The following is an 18,284-nucleotide window of genomic DNA, read 5'->3' as shown; positions in this document are numbered from 1 at the left end:
AAAGAGGAAAAGATTTTAATACTAGATTGCCCAGCCGTCAGATTTCCAAGCATTGGCTTCTTGCGGCTTCAGTTGTCCATTTTCATTTCAAGGTAGCAGTGTGAATGCTCCCACCTTGATTTGCTCTCCCACAGTTTGGAGAAGAATCAGAGTAACAAAAAAGTGTAGTAACGGATAGGTAGTGTTTGCTCGATTGGGCTGAATTTCTGCCGGCACTTTTCTGGCAGCTCGATGTGGTGTCCTCCTCCGAGTCGTCGTGCATCAACTCGTTTTTATACATACCAACCGTGCTGGAAAATGAACAGTTTAGGACTGGGAGTTTAGCTGGCTATAGGTCGATAGACAGACACTCTTGGCTCGTTGCACCCGGGGATTTAGCACATTTAAGGCCCGTTCACACTCTTGCGACCTCTTAAAACTGGGTTCCTTGAAACCTCTTACAACGAGGACACACTGGCGCCATCTATTGAGTAGCAGTGTAAACATGGCGGTCCGGCATCTTTTCTATTTCTCTCGCGCATTATCCTTCTTGGCTCGAAAATCTTTTGTCAACGTTATAAACGAGCCTTTCTTATAGGTATTACGCACATTTGGCCTTGGAAATACCGCAAAACCTTCGCTCTTGTGAAATGCAGTTCCAGGGTCACCGCATAGATGGCACTAGCGTGTTCTCTCGTCCTAAGAAATTTTAAGAGGTATTAACAAGTCTTGTCTCTCTCGGTCGTACTCGGTTGCAAGAGTGTGAACGGGCCTTTAACCTCAGAGGGGAGTGATACTTGCATCGTGGTGCGTGCAATGCATTTCGACTGTCGCGCTCCGCATCCCGTGCTGACCGTACATTGAAAGCAGTCCCGAAACGGCAACTAAATGCGTCACAGGACCCACAGTGTCTTGCTGCTGTACGTCGCAAACTCGGTGGTTGCTTGTAGGAGTCCTGGCAAAAGAACAATGAGGAAACACAAGAGTCGCAGTCATTTGCCTGGCTGCTTGGAGAGCGACTAATAGCAAGACGGGCATCTGTCGTGGTCCTCCTCTGCGGCATGGCACCACCAAAATCTGGTGCAGGCAATAGCATGACAGAAGCGTGACATCGGGCGGGAAAAAAAAAAAAAAAAAGAGAGAGAGAGAGAGAAAGTATTTGCTGAGATACGACGTTTATGGCATTAAGGCCGAAACGTTGCACAGGTCCAATTTGTTGATCCAATATTTGATATGTCACCAAAAACTGCCAATTTTTTCATTAAAAAAGAAAAAAGTTGACATGAAAGTTTAGAAGGGGGCAATAAACTCCCCCCCCCCCCCCCCCCCCCCCCCCCCCCCAAAGCGAGAATTTTGGATATGCACCATTCAGAGGCAATTTTCCAGTCACCATACTTCTTGCACCACACATAGCAACTCGTGCTTTGTAGCAGCTTTGGCCGGCGTCGCACGTTTGCATCCTTGAGAATGTCAAGTTGTAACATTTCGATGGCAGCTACTGTTTATAATGGCGATTATCTGACGTCACCCCCGTTAATACGCCACCAGCCATCCCCAATTGGATTGAGGTCAGTGCAACTACAGAGCACATGCCATCTCGAAGGCTGTGGCTGCCAAGATGTAGATGCAGTTTCTCAAGCTTAGGTAATCTGTACAGCATCGATACACTGTAGCTGGTATTTCACTACAGTCACTAATATATTATGTGCAATTTGTATACTGAAGACCATTTTTTTATGAAGCAGCACGGCTACTATGGCTATTTTTACGAATGTGGGGCTTTGGGGGGCGTTTTCAAATGGTATTGAGAGCGTCTTGATTTATACTCCGAAGGGTCTGATGAGTTGACTGAACTCTGGCTTGAGTGCAGCTAAGCATGAAGTGTCGATTTAAACGGTCTTGACCAAATGGGATGCTTGTTTTTCATGGTTTCACTGTTCTAGTCATGTGCATAAATGTTCTCATAGTGCTGTTCGTGTAAATAATAAACAGAAGCTGATGGATGAAAAAAAGAGCTGCATTTTTTTTTCTTTCTGCATACATGGTGTGCACTTCGTACAAGCTCCAGGGTTTTCTGAAACGGTTCTTTCGTTTTGGAGCTTTCGGAGGTAGCTACCATTTCAACAAGCAAATCAATGTGCCTTTATTTAGACTTCTCTCCTTGTCGTTTCTTCTCGAGTGCTTTTTCCTTTGCCTGTGAAGAAAAGAAAAGAGGGAGCTTGTCAAAAAATTTACTGCCTTTTTTTTTATTGATTATGCTACAGGGGTGGAACGGCTGCGCCATTTGCGCCAGAGGCATTTGTCTGCGCCATGTTGCGGAAACTGCGCCAAAGCCAGTACCTCGCGCCATTATGCTCCAAATCTCAAAACGTGCGCAAAAAAAATTGTATTTTGTCTTGGTTTCGGTTTCTATCGACTCGATTGGCAACAATGAGCGCGTTTAGCTTGGTCGGCCTTGCAATCCTTTGTTCTGTTTATTCTCCCTGTGTATCCCGAATCGGAAGCGCGCGCACACACACACACACACAAAAAAAAGAAACTTTGGGGTTGCATTCTAAGCGCTACACCACCTGCGACTGGATCGTTATTCTTCAACCATAAGCGGGGTCGAGTAGTAAAGCGTCAGATTGTCTGAGGCTCTGAGGCCCGGGATCCGCACGTCAGCCAGTTGAAAACAAATGAGCAAAATATGCGTTTAGTACTTCATCGTTAGAAGTTAGAACCACATTCCCGCAAGATAAATCGTGATTTTCTAGAACTGAAACGCGGTCCGATCCGAAACCTTGTCGACCAGCAGCTCTCACGCGAGCGATAGATCTGCTCGGCGTACTTTAACCTTGCTCCTGCTTATCGCCTCAAATACGATAACTCCGTTAATCGTAGTCTGCCGTCTGGATATTGAGTTGCACAATAGGATAAACTTGAAATTGGTTGCACTGTTCCTCCGCGCAACTACTCGTCCGTTGCTTAAACACGTCACATGGTTCACACATATAGAATTACTATGTCGAACACGTGTGGGTTGTGCGATAGGCAGTGCTGGTTTGCATTTTGAGCAGCTGAAAGCCACTCAGAAAATACTAAGGACACTATATATACATCTTCAGAAACATGGTACTTGCTTTCTGGTTCTCATTAAGACTCACAAAGTTTCAAGTTTTCGAATTTTTTACACTGTTATGCCTTCCACCTAGATCCCTAACCACTCATGTTAATCTGCGCTGCAAAGCATAATTGAAATTGCTCCTGTGATTGTCTAAGACAGAACCTGAAGGCTGCAATAAAAACTGATTTGAGCTGCTCCTAGCCTGCTCCAGAATGTAGTTTTAGCTGCTCCCAAGCTGCTCCAAAACAACTGTTTCAGCTGCTCCCGTGGCTGCTCCCAAGTACATTTCATGAGTTCCACCCCTGTGCTACAGAGTTCCACTGTTCACAGTTCCGTAGTGCTCAGTCTAATACAAGCAAGTTTTCATTGCAGTCAAATCCTATAACAATAGACAAGCCATAGAGTGCTTTGCAAATCAAACAAAAAAAATGACTGCATCTCCACGTGGTGAATGATGTTGATTGGGGCGAAGCTCTGGTGGTACTGATGGTGCCGATTTTTTTTATTGCTCATAGGTAGTGCTCAGTTCCGGGTTGCGTTTCGACTTCATTATTACTGCTTTGTGGTCGGTGAAATGCAGAGCCAGTGGTTCTTCTAGCGGATCAGCTTGGATCCGCTAAAAGCCATGGGAATGCATCTCCACCGCTTAAGTCAACGGTTCATGTCAGAAAGAGAATGTGTGGTATGGAACGTGGTTATATATGCATTTGAATGTGGCGCCCTCTCGTCTATAAACGTTGAGCCAATGCATGCAAAGTTTAACGCGATTATATACGCATTTGACCGCAGCGCCCTCTCCTGTATAGACGTTGAGCGGCTACATGCAACGTTTCATCCATGACATCCCCAGCTCTTTAGTTACTACCACATCTCGGAGCTTCCTACTCATCCCGCAGTCGTGGCCAAGTGGTTAAGGCGATGGACTAGAAATCCATTGGGGTCTCCCCGCACAGGTTCGAATCCTGTCGACTGCGAAAACATTTTTTTCTTTTTATGTGGGCACGGACGCCGGCTGGACGGACGGACAAGGCTAGACCCTAGGAAGCTTCGCCCCTAAAAAGAGCAGTTGAGGGCCAACAGCTTTCTTTTCATAGATAGAGATGTGGTCCTTCTCCTCCTCATTACGAGCATCAGGTTTCAATACTGGGAAAAGAGTCTAAAGTTGTCAGTTAATAGAAAAGTAAAAATAAACTCCAATTTCTTTTTTGTTTTACTTTTTTTTAGAGATTATAGTTGAAACTTTTAAAGCATGTCCTTGTTTATGCTTTAAATGTGGGGCTTTGTATTTGAGTACACCCCTTTTTAATAAATTTATCGCCATCCCTCACTCACTGAGGTGCGAACTTCGAAAAGCGTACATACTAAGCCAAGGATTATTTATCCTCAACTTGCACATTATTGCCGCTTCACGGTTACAATCGCTGGATGAGCATGAGTAATAACTTTAAAAAAATGCTAGCGAACTACAGATAACGAAAGATCTAGGTAGTAACTATCTACCTTTTCAACCAATGGCACCAGTTTCTTCTCTTCGGACAAGATCTTGAGTATCTCCATGATGAGCGGTAGGTAGTTGTGTTTTCTCCGGATGTTTTCTACCTGAAATGCAATGCGCACGCAAATAGCTTGTTACTATAGGGCTGACTGCTTACATCCAGGAAAGCATTCATGCCAGCAACCAAAGGCGCTTCGAGTAAACCAGTTACTGTACCTTGTAGCGCTTGCTCTTATTTTCCTCCTCTTGAATAAGCATGTGAAGCTTGCTGATTTCCGAGTGCAGGTCATCTGTTTCCATGGCTCCAGCCTAGAGAAAATAATTAGCTTTAACAAAACATTTGACTAGAAAAAAAAAACCTGTTTTACTTGAGTGATTGCTGGATGCCAGGAAGGACTGCTTTGTGGAACCAAGTGGACATTATTAAACTAAGTAAGCTAAAATGCTAATTTACCGAATAAAAAATTCCGAGGACACCTAAGCACTTCTTATGAGTTGTAAATGCAAAAGCATTAATGTCCAATTGAACGTCGCTGAGTGCTGGCGTGGACAGCCACGTTTCGCTACTGCCGAGGTTGTAGCCACTGACGATATAGATGCCTCGGGCGCCGCGATGTTCCTCGGCGCCGAGAGGGTCGGAGTGTGGCATTGGGCCTAGCAGACGGAGCGGGATTCTCCCACTCCTCTTCCTCCTCCACCACTCTCCCCCCCCCCCCCCCCCGGCCCGCCCTGACACAGCGGCAGTGCGTGCTCTCCCTTTTTTACTGGCACACCGAGCACAGCGCCAGAGGAGAGGGTTCTCTGTGGGGTGGCATTGCTTGGAACTAAAACGCGTGGCAGACATTTTAACTGCTGTTATTTTTAGTTGCACGTTTTTTGCGGTCACAGACAACGCCAGCTGCGCTCCATGGGCGTCAGCCATTTCTATTGCCTTTAGTAGCCAGGTTTTTGTGGTCACTGAGAAAGCCAGCTGCGTTCCATGGGACAGGTAATGCCTTTGCATTAAAACCAATCTATGTCTCACGTCGGTGAACAGCAAGAAGCATTTGCAATAGACCCTTTGCAAAACGTACAGCGCCACGACGGTTTTGGGAACCCTCGGTACAGATAGTAACGCACTTTCTCGTTGCGCCTCCGCAACTGCGCGCACGTCCCGGCAGCTACCGCCAGCAGCCGTTGCAGCCATCCCGCCCATCCGCCGAGTCTTACGTCGTTGGCGGCGTACCGTAGCTGTGGCAGCGTAAGGTATCGTGACAGGTGAACTTATTTGAATAGGTTATTCGTCATCACTTACCATCACGTATTGAAGTGTCACCGAATTCATTTAGTTCGCACCGCAACGGTAGCAAGGCTTGACCAGGTTCGACAAAGCGTTGGTGCAGCAAACGACAGAGCCGGTACAAAGGAGAGGGATGAGAAAGGGGCAGCCGCTGTTAGCTCGTCGCTTGCTCGACTCGGCTGCACCTGCTCGCGTATGCCACATGGTCACGTGGTAGCGGGAGGAGGGGCATACCGAGGACTCCCATTATTTGATTTTTGCAAAGGGTCTATTGGAAAATTCTCATAATGACACTCAACAGTTGAAGATGTGGTGCCGTGCAACGCAGTACAGTAGTGGCTCAACAGACGAAAGAATTTCACACCACATATCTCAATTGGGCAAGTATACATATTAAAGGGATGATAAAATTGATTTTCTTTTCACTTCGGACATGTTCAGAATAAACACTTCACGTCTATAAAGGATGGAAGAGGAATCAGCTTTGGTTTAGATGCACCGGGGATGCACTGGTCATTGCACAAAGTGTGCTTATGAGGTCCCTTTCTTTTTCGTCCTCAACTCGAACATTACCAATTCCATCCAAAAGGCAAAATAAATGACTCACGGCCAGCCGACTCGTCAGTGCGTCGAGCTGCTTCTGATACACCAGCTTGCGGTCCGTGATCATCGCCATGAGGTTGAAGTGAATCTCACCTTCGTTGTACCTGAAGCAAGACAAAACCATTCAAAGGTGGCCACATCTGTTTCCCAATTGCACATTGTTTCAGTAAGAACTTGCTCTGCTGATACAACTATTCCGCACAAACGAATGGAGCCCAGAAACATATTCTTGCCCTACAAAAAGTTAGACCGCACGGGTAGTCTTGAGTTAAAACCCTTCAACTTCAGCGTGTTGCAAACAAACCTAAAAATGAGGCCAATGAGATGTGTGTGTTAAATTGAAGCAGAACGAGCTACACCCCTTTCGTTCAGCTCGTATCAAGCTCGGGTTATGAAAAGTTTAACATATTTTTTCACACTTCTAAAAGAAAACTGAAAATTGACCTAACGACGACACTGGTAACGGTGATAAGGCGTGAAATTTTTACGGGGCGTTACCGAAGTCAATAGACGGAAGACATTTTCAGAAGTTTTATGCACACATAAATTAAAGAGACCCTACTACCGATCTTGTAGACTCGTCTGCTGACAGCCCTGGGGAACCACCACCCCCTCCCGATCAATTCTTTAAGTTCTCCCACATGTGCTGCAACCTTGATATTTTATCAGTATCCTAGAGCGACTTTCCGGCAAGGTTCCTAAAGCCTCCTGCGGACTTGTTTGGGCGCCTCAGAGAGTGTGAGGACGTTTGACACTCTTACTTACTGTTTTATCCTGCCCTCAATGACCGGCCTGACCATATCGATCCAATCAGCTTGCTGGGGGATTGGCCCTAAAGGGGAGTTAAACAGAAATACAGAAGGTCACACTGGCGTCAATTCTAAGGAGAGCGCTACAAGAATGCAAGCTTTAAACTGCAGGAAATTACCGGCAATCTGTACATGGGGGTAGTAGAGAAAGTATGCATTACAACACAACTGAACTGATTAAAGAATTGCATTTTCCTACAAAGACTGTACCCCAGTTTGGTCAAGGTAGATTGGTCTGGTAGTATAGAGTTTGGGGCTAGAGTCGAATCTCGTCAATTCATACTCGAGAGGGACCAAAAATTTGTTTGAGTAAAGCGAAGTTTGAATTACCGTGAGTTTCCTCCCATACAGACACATAGGATGGGACCTGCATGTTAGTTTGAATTATCCGCAAGTTTGAATTAACGAAATTCGACTGTATTTACGCTCACGATATATTACCATATGGATTTACACAAGTAGCCCCCTGTGTTTGCGACCTAAAAATTGTAAAAACAAAATGAACGGCACTAAAGTCTCTTAGCGAAACGTTGTCTGCCACTCCGAGGCTTCGGAGAGGTTCTTTTTCGAGTGCTTCCTTCCAGCTTTGGCTGCATTCATGTTTTGTCGGCAAGGTAATCGAGTGTACCATAAATGTTTCTCGCCAGTTCGTGCAAAATGCTGGCGAGAAGGGACTCACCGAGGTCGATGGGGCCGTCCTTGAGCCCGTCCAGCTCGTAGAGGCGGCCATCGATGGGCACGTAGCCTATGAAGTGGTACACGTCGTCGTCCTTGGAGCTCTGCTTCACATCAAACTCGAACATCTGCTGCCTAAAAAAAAGGAACGCAAAAACAGAAGTAAAGAATTGTGGCACAATGTCATGTGACGTCAGTTACATGTGACACTGATGTCATCGAGGCTATAGCTACCAGTAATGCTTTTTTTCTTCTTTCGACTACATCGTGTCCAATCTTTTTTAATGCGAAAGCATTAACTGTGTCATAGAGCGAGCCGATGTCATGAGCTTTGAAACCATGCAAAATGGCTCCTTAAATAGTGATGCGATTGGTCGTAGTCATTTTAGAGCAGCTATTGAAGCAGCCAAAAATTCATTTTGGAGAAGCAAAAAGAGCTTTTGAAGCATAACCGCACACTTTATTTTTATTTATATCACTGCAAATGTGAGGCGAAGAGATGGCAAATATTAGGAGGAGAACAAACACTAGCTGTTTAGTTGCGTGGGGAAGCACCAGACTTGGTAACAAGACGACTGATGAAGGACATCGCAAACTGCCGTGAATGATTATTTTAGGTACGAAATCTCACTGAACAAACGTTAAAATACAATCATTTTGATCACCTAGATTTATGTGTGTTTCCAAGTTCTAGGGTGGGTTGTAACAAAACTGCAATTTTTAATTCAGACAAAAAACAAAGCATAAAAAATAAACCAACAAAAGAGTCCACACATACTTTCTTGCACCACGTCTCGCTCTGGAGGAGTACCTTTCCCCTTAGCACACGGGTGCGATGCGGCGAAGCAAGACACGCAACATCGCAATGCCTCGTTCCCAAATGTCGCTTCACTGCAGTACGCCAATATGCGGTGAGAAGCAAACTCAAGAAAGCTAACTAACCCACCAGAACAGACCACGAGACTTATTGCGAAGCTTCCGAGTACTGGCAGTTCTTGGTGCGAAATAGTATGTTATTTGAGACGATTATTGGAAGTCCTGACAACCCGGACAAGCCTATCCTAATCATCCAGCCCTGTAGCGAGGCCTGCGGCTGTTATATTTTCAGTATTATTTAAGTGAACTAAAGTTCTGGCGCAATGTAGGTGCAAATTCCTCACATTTTGGTCAAATGTAGCAGGGTGTAGCAAGGTAAGCACTTTGGCACAGTTCGGCGCAAATGGCGCAGCAATCACATCACTGCTTAATGAAACCATGCGCAAAGCTAGCCAACGGCATTTTTTACACTTCGGTCCCATTGGCGGGCACCGGGCACGCGTAGACGAGGCTCCCATTGGCCGCAGCGCGTCAGTTTGTCTGATGTCATCCTGACTGTGTTATCACACTGTTGTGTTATCAGTGATCACAGCATTCACTGCCTCTTATCAGTTGGTTCCCCTCTTATCAGTTGGTTTCCCTCTTATCAGTTGGTTTCCCCCTTATCAGTTCCTTTCCCCCTTATCAGTTCGTTCCTTCTGCTGGGAACTATGTTGCTGTCTGTTCCTTGCGTGGCAAGGCACACGACAATTTGAATAATTGCTCACCCGATGGCGTTGTACTCCGCAGATTAAAGAGGGGAGCAAAGAGCGGCGTGCGTGCTTTCGCATTCACAACTCATGAGAAGTGCTTAGGTCTACCTCGAGCCTCTTTTATTTACAGTGACTTTGTATTGTTTCTCCAACAAAAATTCTGCATCAATGCGATATCTTATTTGACAAATGGTGCATCCTTCCATAGGTCCACAACCTGTTTAGGAGCACCAGGAAAGTCAAATAAATAAAAATAAATAAGTAGGCCATAGCTGTGTGTGCGACTGCCAAGCGCGTGCTGACGGCGAGCTTCCGCAGTTCTTTTGCAACCTGCATTCCGCACCATCAAGATTGCCGGTCTTAGTAGGCTATTAATGTGAGCTCGTTCTGAGCGTGCACTCTAGACATTGCCCTCAAATATGGCATCCAGTGAATACCCCCTATATGCCACAGGCACAAAATCCCAGAAGCTGGCCCTATAAATGCTGCGCATAAAAAAACAAGGTTTCAGGAGGTTCCATGTTCTCAGGGTTTGGAACGTACGAAAGAAAAAGAAGCTAAACCCAGTCTTTTCTAATATAATTTCAGTCTAAGATTTTTTATTTGTCATTTCAACAAGTCTAGAACAACTGGAGTCGAGTGGAGTTAAACATGGGCATTTGATTGATGAGCCCACATTTCGCCTGGCAAGCGATTTCGGCCGTTTCTGTACGAAGAGGGAAATAAAACAAACAAACATGATTACGTGTAAATGAAAAATAGATTCTCTCTTTTTGAAAGGGGCATATGAGCTGAGAAGTTTTTCTTGCAGTGCCAACCTCGTGACATCACGGTGATGACTGATGATTATTTGTGGCTTGTCCCCTTGAATCAGGCAGTTTAGGGACCTAGCATGTTTTCTTTTATCTCCTTTGCTACACCAGCAACCGCCAATTTTCTAGCCTTCTCTCGGTAGTCTCCAGTATTCCCCTCCACCCTCCATTGGCCATCAGGGTAGAGCCGGGGGTGCAGCAGGCCCCGAATCGAGTGCTCCTGCCAGCGCACGCTCACAGACTCCTCTGCCGAGATGCCAGGCGCGTGGGCATGTCCACCATCACTCAGCCGAGGGGTGCGCTAAAATGCTTTGCCTCACATAATGCCAATGCAGTGTACGCAACTGGGAGGTCCCTGCAACAACTATCGCTGTAAAAGTCTTTAAAAAAAATTAAGAGGCCTTTGCCTAAGAAACACTTAAATACCATCTTCTCTTTCCAATAAAAGAAATTTGAAATGAACCGCATCATCTGTTCGTGAGTTATATAACCTGATGGTCTTCCATAAAGAAAGCATTAAAAGCCGGCCGCTCATATACTCTCTTAAAGCCTGACCTACAAAAAGATTTTCTGCAAGGTAGGAAACTCCTGCTCGCTACCCTTCAAATTTTCCCCACTCCCACTGCTGTCCTGACTGAGGGGGACTTCTTTAGTTGGGGCTGGACAAGCCAATATCTTATCCCGGCTTATCCAGCCCCAAGAGGCAGCAACAAAAGGATTTCCCCGCCGTCAAGATAGCAGTAGGAGGGGGGGAAAGAGGATTAATGGCAAGGATGATTTTCCTACCTTGCAGAAAAACATTTCGTACGTCAGCCTTTAAGCGCAATAGTGTCCTAGAACAAAAAAAGCTCAACAAAGTTTTACTACATACAGCAATTGCATATAAATTTTCTCACAGCCAAGAAGAAGGGCTTCTCTGACGGAAGATTGAAAACAGTGCAGACATAAAAATGCTGACCAACAAAGGATGCAAGAGACAAAGTATTCATGTATCTCTAAAACTGTCACTAAAACCAGACAGACATACACACACCAACTGAAGTTCTCAAGCAAACACTTGGGCCTAGGGTGTCCGTGTCTTTGTACCGTATATTAATATTTACATTTCATTGTGCGTCCACCAACTTCCAACCTTTTGAACCTATATATGTGGCGACACCCTCGAGCAGTCGTTGCATTGTTCATTTACCTTCCCGAGTCTTTTAAATACGTAGATGCAGCGACATCCTCGAGCACCACAGTTAGTCCGACATGTGGAAAGAGAATGAAGCAAGCGCAGCAGGTACGGTTCTTCTCACCTCGAGAAGCTGTTGTGCACTTCCCTGATGACGTCCGAGTTGCTGAGTGTTAGGCCCTTCATCTGCACAATAAAAAAAAAAAAGTATTGTGGCAGACTTGTTTGCACAAACAATGCAGCACCATTACCGTGAGACACCAGGCATGGGCCTGCGTTTCAACAAGCGCCTAGTCCCTAATTTTTAAACACTCAAAATATGTACGAGCAAGAGACGTATCAAGCGCCAACCCCTTCGAATTTCCGAGCCCTCGTAACGCCCGCTTCTGCCAGAAGCCGTGGCAAAACGAAAAAGCTTAACGCGAGAGCATCGGCAGAAGGCAGGCTCAACGAGAGTGGCGCAGCAGCTTTACAAATTAGAGGTCCTCCCAGATCTTTATACCGCTCCTACGGCGTTCCGTCGGATGAAACAAAAGCTTACCCTGCTGCTTTTTTGCTCGGGACCCAACGATCGCCCATCCACACTTTTTTGGTGATTATCTCGAACTTTTGGATGGGCACTTGCTCGGTATTTTATGGGATTCTTAAAAAAGCTTGAACTTACCGTTGCGTCGAAACTCTGGCAGAAGTCCCTGAACGAAAGCAGCGTCTCTCCTAATGAGATGTCCGGATGCTTCACGTTCAGGAGGACGCTCAGGATGGCTTGCGTGGCACATGCATTGTTGATGACCTAGCAGAAGCATTTCGAGTGGCATCAGTCCCTTGAAGCGGCCCATGCCTATACTTCTTTCGTCGAAGTATAGGCACGAAACATCAAAACACCGATGTTTCGACGCATGTCGCTGTAATACCTCTATGGTGTCGCAAGCGATACTTTCACTGACAACGATTCTGCTGCCAGTGAGCAAAAATGACAGACCCTACTACTCTAACTTACCACAGAAATTGAGTTATTTACAAGTCATAAATGTAAATTCAAGAACATTTAAGACCGCCAGAAAAGAAATGCTAACATGAATTGGAAACTGCTAAAAATTCCACCTGCCGCAAAAAATGGCAATTTTTTCCGCTTGACTCGAAAAACAACTAAAGTTAGCAGGAAAACCACTATATCGGCAACACCGATGGAGAGGTATTTACTGGTGAAAATTATCTAGGGAGAAGTGAATGACGTTCAACTAGCACAGCTGGGGGTGGGCAGGACAGGAAAATTCCGAATCCTTCCCACGTGGCTCTGGCCCCAAGTCTCAGCCCTGTCACCCAGTGATCCCGGTGATGGGCTAACACCAACTAGGTTTGACCAGAGGAAAATCGGAGACTCCCTCGCCGGGGGCAGAAGGCGGGGGGTGATGTTTTGTTTTTTTGCCCGATCCCCAAACGGTCATCCTGGCAATATCCCCACCGCCGGGCGATAGTTGCAAAGAGGAAGCAAATAGACCACATGCTAAATCCCCGAAGTGCCCTGGCCCCCACTTGAGGAATCATTGGAATGGTGTTCCCACAGTTCCCTAGCGATCGTAAATTTGACCAATTCGATGCTTACACACTTTTGAATGTAATCTGGAGTCATCCTGAATGCACGTAGTGTAGATTGCAGAGATCCGTCATATCATCTGTAAAATTTCTCGTCAATGTCGGCGTTTTTGATACTGTGCATGCAATCCACCCTTCAACCTGGCTGAGCAGCCAAAATCTCTTACATTATTATCATTCTCGTACAGCTTCAAAGACGCTGATATGCTAAAATGCTACAAACAGCCCACCGACTCGAGCTAAATCCTGGTTTTGGTTGTTGCGAGTTCTTGGCTTTTTAAGTATTTCCTGCTAAAAACAACAGACATGAGAATAATGTTGTAAGAGGCTTATGCAACTCACCCAGGTTGAAGGGTGGATTGCACGCACAGTGTGAAAAATGCTGACGTTGGTGAGAACTTTTAAGAGTGATATGACAGGTCTGTGCAAAATTCATGATGCATATTCAGATGACTACGGTTTACAGTCAAGTGTAACAACTGAATTAGTCAAAATTACTGACCACCAGGGGACGGGAAAAACACTGTTCCCCCGATTCCTTGAGTGCAGGCCGGGGCGCTTGGGGGTTTGGCAAGTGTTCTATTGTCATAGAAGGGCAAGGGGAGGAATCATACTTTTGATTTCTAGTTTTCAGGCTAAGTGACACAAGCTAATGCCCGTTATAAGGAGTACAGCCATTAGCATCCATCCATTTCATCAAGGAGTCTCATTTCTTGGTGTCTACCTTGCGCAGGCACGTAAACTAGGGGGCAAAATCACATTAAGTAAATGGCGGAATACAAAAGGGCAGCAACGTAGGACACATTCTGAAAAAGAAAGCATAACTGTGACCAGTGTCCAAATTAACATCCTCTCTACTGTAGTAAAGTTGACATTTGGGCAAGTTGGTAATCCAACATATTGAGGTATTTAGCGCACAAGGTAGAGAGAGGAAGGACAGGGCAAAAACGAATACTCTCTACTGTATCTACACGAACCCCAACCCTAAACGAGAAAACCGACGGACTTTCCCTTTTTGCCTCCCCATTCGTTTGAATAATATTTGGTGTACACAACACACGGATGCACCGAGGGAGGGGCAGCTATTCCTGTCATTTTGCCTGTAAACATACAAACGAGATTTTTGTATGGATAAATGGAAATATTTTTTATTACTCAGGCAGCACAGCGTCAAATCGCAAAAATTGTGCCGATACCATTTTGATGCAGCCGATATCGGATGGATCGTGTCGACGCCATCCTGACATACCATACTCTTTGCCGTTTTTTGTTCAGCGTGGGGAGCGTCATTTGTGAAGATCGGCTATGTTGGCCAAGTAATCGAATTTCTTGACCAACTCAAAACCGAGGTTGAAAAAATAAAAACAAACATAAGCAAAACGGAATGTCCTTACCTTTAGCCTGAGAAGGACAGACAAAGCAAGCAGAAAGCACATAGCTGCATTGTCTATCCCCTTTTGTTAAGCCTCCCCAACTTCTGTGTCGTCCAGTAGCTGTGAGCGAACGCGACGGCTGCTTCGAGCAAATCAAAGGGTTGGTGCGACATGCGACTGCCCTCCGTAGGACAAAATCACTTAGACGAACATTTGTCAGGTGACGCGCTGATGGGATCACTGGGGCCATAGTCTTCACCGCCTGCCAAGTTATGGATATCGGTATAGGGGCCATGCAGGTCTGGTTTCCGAAATCCGCTCTTCAGTGTTCTGTTGCATATGCGGCTGTGGTTTTTCGTCGAAAACGGCCGGAATACATCCATGCCAACTTTTTGGTAATGGGCGTTTTCTTCGTCGGAGTCCGTGGAATTCTTGTGCTGTGTTTCGTAAACGCGCTTCTACAAAGAACTGCACATCGGTGACAGCAAGGCTTCTGTTGAATGTGGGAGACAGTCTTCTTTCTCGACTTTGTGTTTGCATTGCCCTGTGCTGCCCTAGTCGGATATCACGGATTACATCATGTTGCTGTTTATTCGTAAGTACTGTGCTTGTTAGAGTACCGTATTTTCCGGACTATAGTCCGCACCCGGTGTATAGTCCACAGGGGGAAATTTGGGGTCAAAAATAAAAGATTTTGCTTAGATAGCCCGCACTCGGTGCATAGTCCGCACCTGGTGCTTAGTCGCCACGAAAATCTTCTCATAGACGGCACACGTTTACAGATGTCTGCTTTTTAGCTCACAATAAAGCCTATAATGTGCATAAATCATCATTAACATACACTTTCGTGCACAAAATTCGTCACGTCTCGTCATAGTAAACGATCTTGAAAAACATAACTCCTGTATAGTCCGCACGCGTAGATAGTCCGCACAGCCAGAAATTTCAACTTTTAAACATATATAGTCCGCGGACTATGGCCCGGAAAATATGGTAGTCCTGCTTCCGTCTCAATAGATAGTTTTAGTATATTGTTTCGATACCTTCGATACCCCTGATAACTATACAATGTACACGCAAGGGCGACGGCGGGGTATCGGGTATCGTTATCATCGGAACAATCTACTAGAACTCTCCAATCCTTATGGTCCTTCGTGCTTAATTTATGAACTTTGCTTGGCATGAAAACAGTGCAATCCTATTTAATAAAGAACAAGCTGTGTGTAATGGCAGTGGTTTAATAAACTTTTGCGAGACTGAAAACAATTCATTTGTCCATGTATGCAAGCAATGTGCGCCTGCAATTAACGTGCTCGCCAGTACTGCCGATACAAAGCGAGCGCATAGGCGACGTCCAGCCAATACAGAGCAGATGCATGTGCAACACCTGGCCAACAGTCCGACCTGGGCAGTTCTCGCACGATATTCCGCCGAGACTAGGAAGTGCCAATACCTGTTGGATGTCGGGACGTGGTGCAAAACCGCACATTCGGCCGATATTGGAGCCGGCTTTCGGCCAACATTGCCACGACACTGGCCAAGCATCACCATGCTGCTTGGGTATTTATTGTATCTAGCCCAGTAATAACTCAAAGCACACAATGTACCATATTATGTTATTATGACACCAATGATCCCACGTTTAAAGCCACTAATGACCACCGACACAGTGCAATGAAATAATGTGCAAATTGTATGAATCATAATCTATATAAAAAATATATACATATTTTTTATTCCATGCGTGTGTGTGTGTGCGTTTCGAAACTATCGGGCTCTGGGTGTTAAATATATCTGGTCAAGATAGGCATGCAGATGGTACTAACATACCTGCTTGGCGAAAAATATTTTGTCCAAACGGTTGTCTTGAACGACAGAACCGCTGGGCTCCTCATTCTTATACCACTTGAACAGGAATATGAGGCCATGAACGGGTCTGCGGCGAAAACAAAGATTAACAAAAACGCTTGTCATCAACAAAAATTTCGAGAAAAAAGAAAACGCACGTAATGCTTACTTTAGCTTCTCGAAGCTATCGCGATCCAAGCTCCACAATTCTTCCACCTGGACTCCTTTCACACCTGCATGTGAAACATGAGTTGGGGTTCACACACTGAGAATACGCAAAGCGTAAAACACAGACAGGTATGTTCCGAGCACACACGCAGTCTGCTGCACAGCGTGAGCGTGCAGAAAACACGGTCAGCATGCGGAGGCGTTTTTTTGGAGCAAAAAGGCAGCGTTGAATTTTGTAAAATGCTGTCGCATAAGGTAACAGTTATTATTGCAACTCAGTATAGAAGGTAACTCACCAAAACCTTTAATTAATTCCGTAAAAACGCCGGGATCGCTTTCGATGAGGCACCAGTCGCCCGCGCTGCCCGTGCCAGCCGCCATTTTCAAACTTCATGTTGTTAGCGTAAGCTGGAAGAAATGGCGATGCATTCAGAATAGGACAAAGTTGATTTTAATTTTAACTTTTAATTATATGCTATCAGCACATATTTAAATGCGTAGTTATAAAATAAATATGCCTATTTTAAAAGCTTATGTTGACTCATGTTGCCTCAGGTCTTTGGGGGTGGATAAATTGGATAAATGGACACTTATGGACACGGATAAATGGACACAAAACAAGGAGGATAGAAGCGTAGGAGAGGTCTTGACGCCAGCCGTGTAGACTCCACAAGCCATGCTCCCCATGCTCCCTTGACCACTCAGTTGGGAAACTGCCATAGATACTGCTCTGAAAAAGTGGCCCCGATCTGTCCTCGAGAATCGAGCTAATGGCGAACACAACGCCGCCATTTCTGTCATAGCGGCCACTCGAGGAACTGGACGTGACGAATAGATACAGCTGAAGAGGTTACATGCAACGTTATTTGGTTACAGGGGCGCCACCCCCGCCTCCCAGTCCCCAGCGGACGCGCAGCGTCTTACGGTCTTATTATCGAAGTTAAAATGCACCTAGGTCGGGACGCGCTACCTGAAAGCACCGCTGAGGCAAGGTTGTATAAAAACAATATTAATTGTGCCGCAAAACCTTGCAAACTAAAAATTATAAAAACATCACGCACCCTTCATTTTGTACTAAACTCGAATAAATTTCATACAAAAAGAGTCTTTTCCGTTTGTTTTTATGTAAAAACATGCTTTCTAAAAGCTCAAGGTGACCACAGGTGACAGTGCAGACAAATGATAAAGAGTGGCGCTGTTGTCGCATTTAGCTCGGTCTCGGTGGACGCCAGCGGCCCAGGTTTCGACGGCGAGTTTCCCAACTGAGGGTTCTAGTAACGTTGCTAAAATTTAACTTTTTAATTTAAACAGTAGCTTGCGCATCTTAAAAGGGGTAATTAAAGTACAAGCACGGAATTGACATATGCGGGAGGCATTTTCAGTAAGAACAGGGTGTCACAAAAGAAAATTTACAGCTTTTTTTTCACCACATAAATAAACTAGGCATCGCCGAACACTCATTCTCCACCCAAAGGTAGCTCTAGAGGTCACAACCCGATGCCAAAGTTTGAGCGCGATCTGGGACCGATACCTTAATCAAAAGTTGCAAGTGATTTTCTGAAAATTTCAATGGGAAAATGGCGCCCGACAGAGTGTTCGAATACATGGGGCTCTATTGGGGAGGAGGACAGACCGTGACGCCCCAAGCGATTAACTTTAGAACTACACGGATGGGGACAACAAATACAATGACTCAGCGCTCGGCCGACATAACCGAACGCGGCGTCAGCGTTTGGCTGGAGTTCGTGTTCTCAGGTGAGGGGGAGGAGGGGCTCTTTTGTTTCCACTACGGTCTGCATGAG

The 18,284-nt window shown here is 45.5% G+C and overlaps 1 protein-coding gene and 1 non-coding gene across 2 annotated transcripts; one reads left to right on the top strand and one right to left on the bottom strand.

Moving 5' to 3' along the window:
* Positions 1 to 1,980: 1,980 nt before the first annotated feature.
* On the bottom strand, positions 1,981 to 17,297 carry LOC8025469 (ubiquitin carboxyl-terminal hydrolase isozyme L5). The gene is made up of 11 exons (XM_029972807.4): positions 16,779 to 17,297; positions 16,484 to 16,547; positions 16,297 to 16,402; positions 12,165 to 12,290; positions 11,625 to 11,686; positions 7,951 to 8,081; positions 7,228 to 7,294; positions 6,467 to 6,566; positions 4,797 to 4,889; positions 4,586 to 4,684; positions 1,981 to 2,173 (listed from the first exon to the last, which is right to left on the bottom strand). The coding sequence occupies exons 1-11, from the start codon at positions 16,861 to 16,863 to the stop codon at positions 2,123 to 2,125; spliced, it is 984 nt and encodes a 327-aa protein (XP_029828667.3). The 5' UTR covers positions 16,864 to 17,297; the 3' UTR covers positions 1,981 to 2,122.
* On the top strand, positions 3,978 to 4,059 carry Trnas-aga. The gene has a single exon. It is a non-coding gene; the product is annotated as a tRNA-Ser (tRNA).
* Positions 17,298 to 18,284: the final 987 nt, after the last annotated feature.

The sequence above is a fragment of the Ixodes scapularis genome, unplaced genomic scaffold, assembly GCF_016920785.2.
Source record: "Ixodes scapularis isolate PalLabHiFi unplaced genomic scaffold, ASM1692078v2 PGA_scaffold3__209_contigs__length_174095766, whole genome shotgun sequence".
In the NCBI taxonomy this organism is placed as follows: domain Eukaryota; kingdom Metazoa; phylum Arthropoda; class Arachnida; order Ixodida; family Ixodidae; genus Ixodes; species Ixodes scapularis.
The sequence above is the reverse complement of the archived record's forward strand: the minus strand, read 5'-3'. Positions and strand labels throughout refer to the sequence as shown.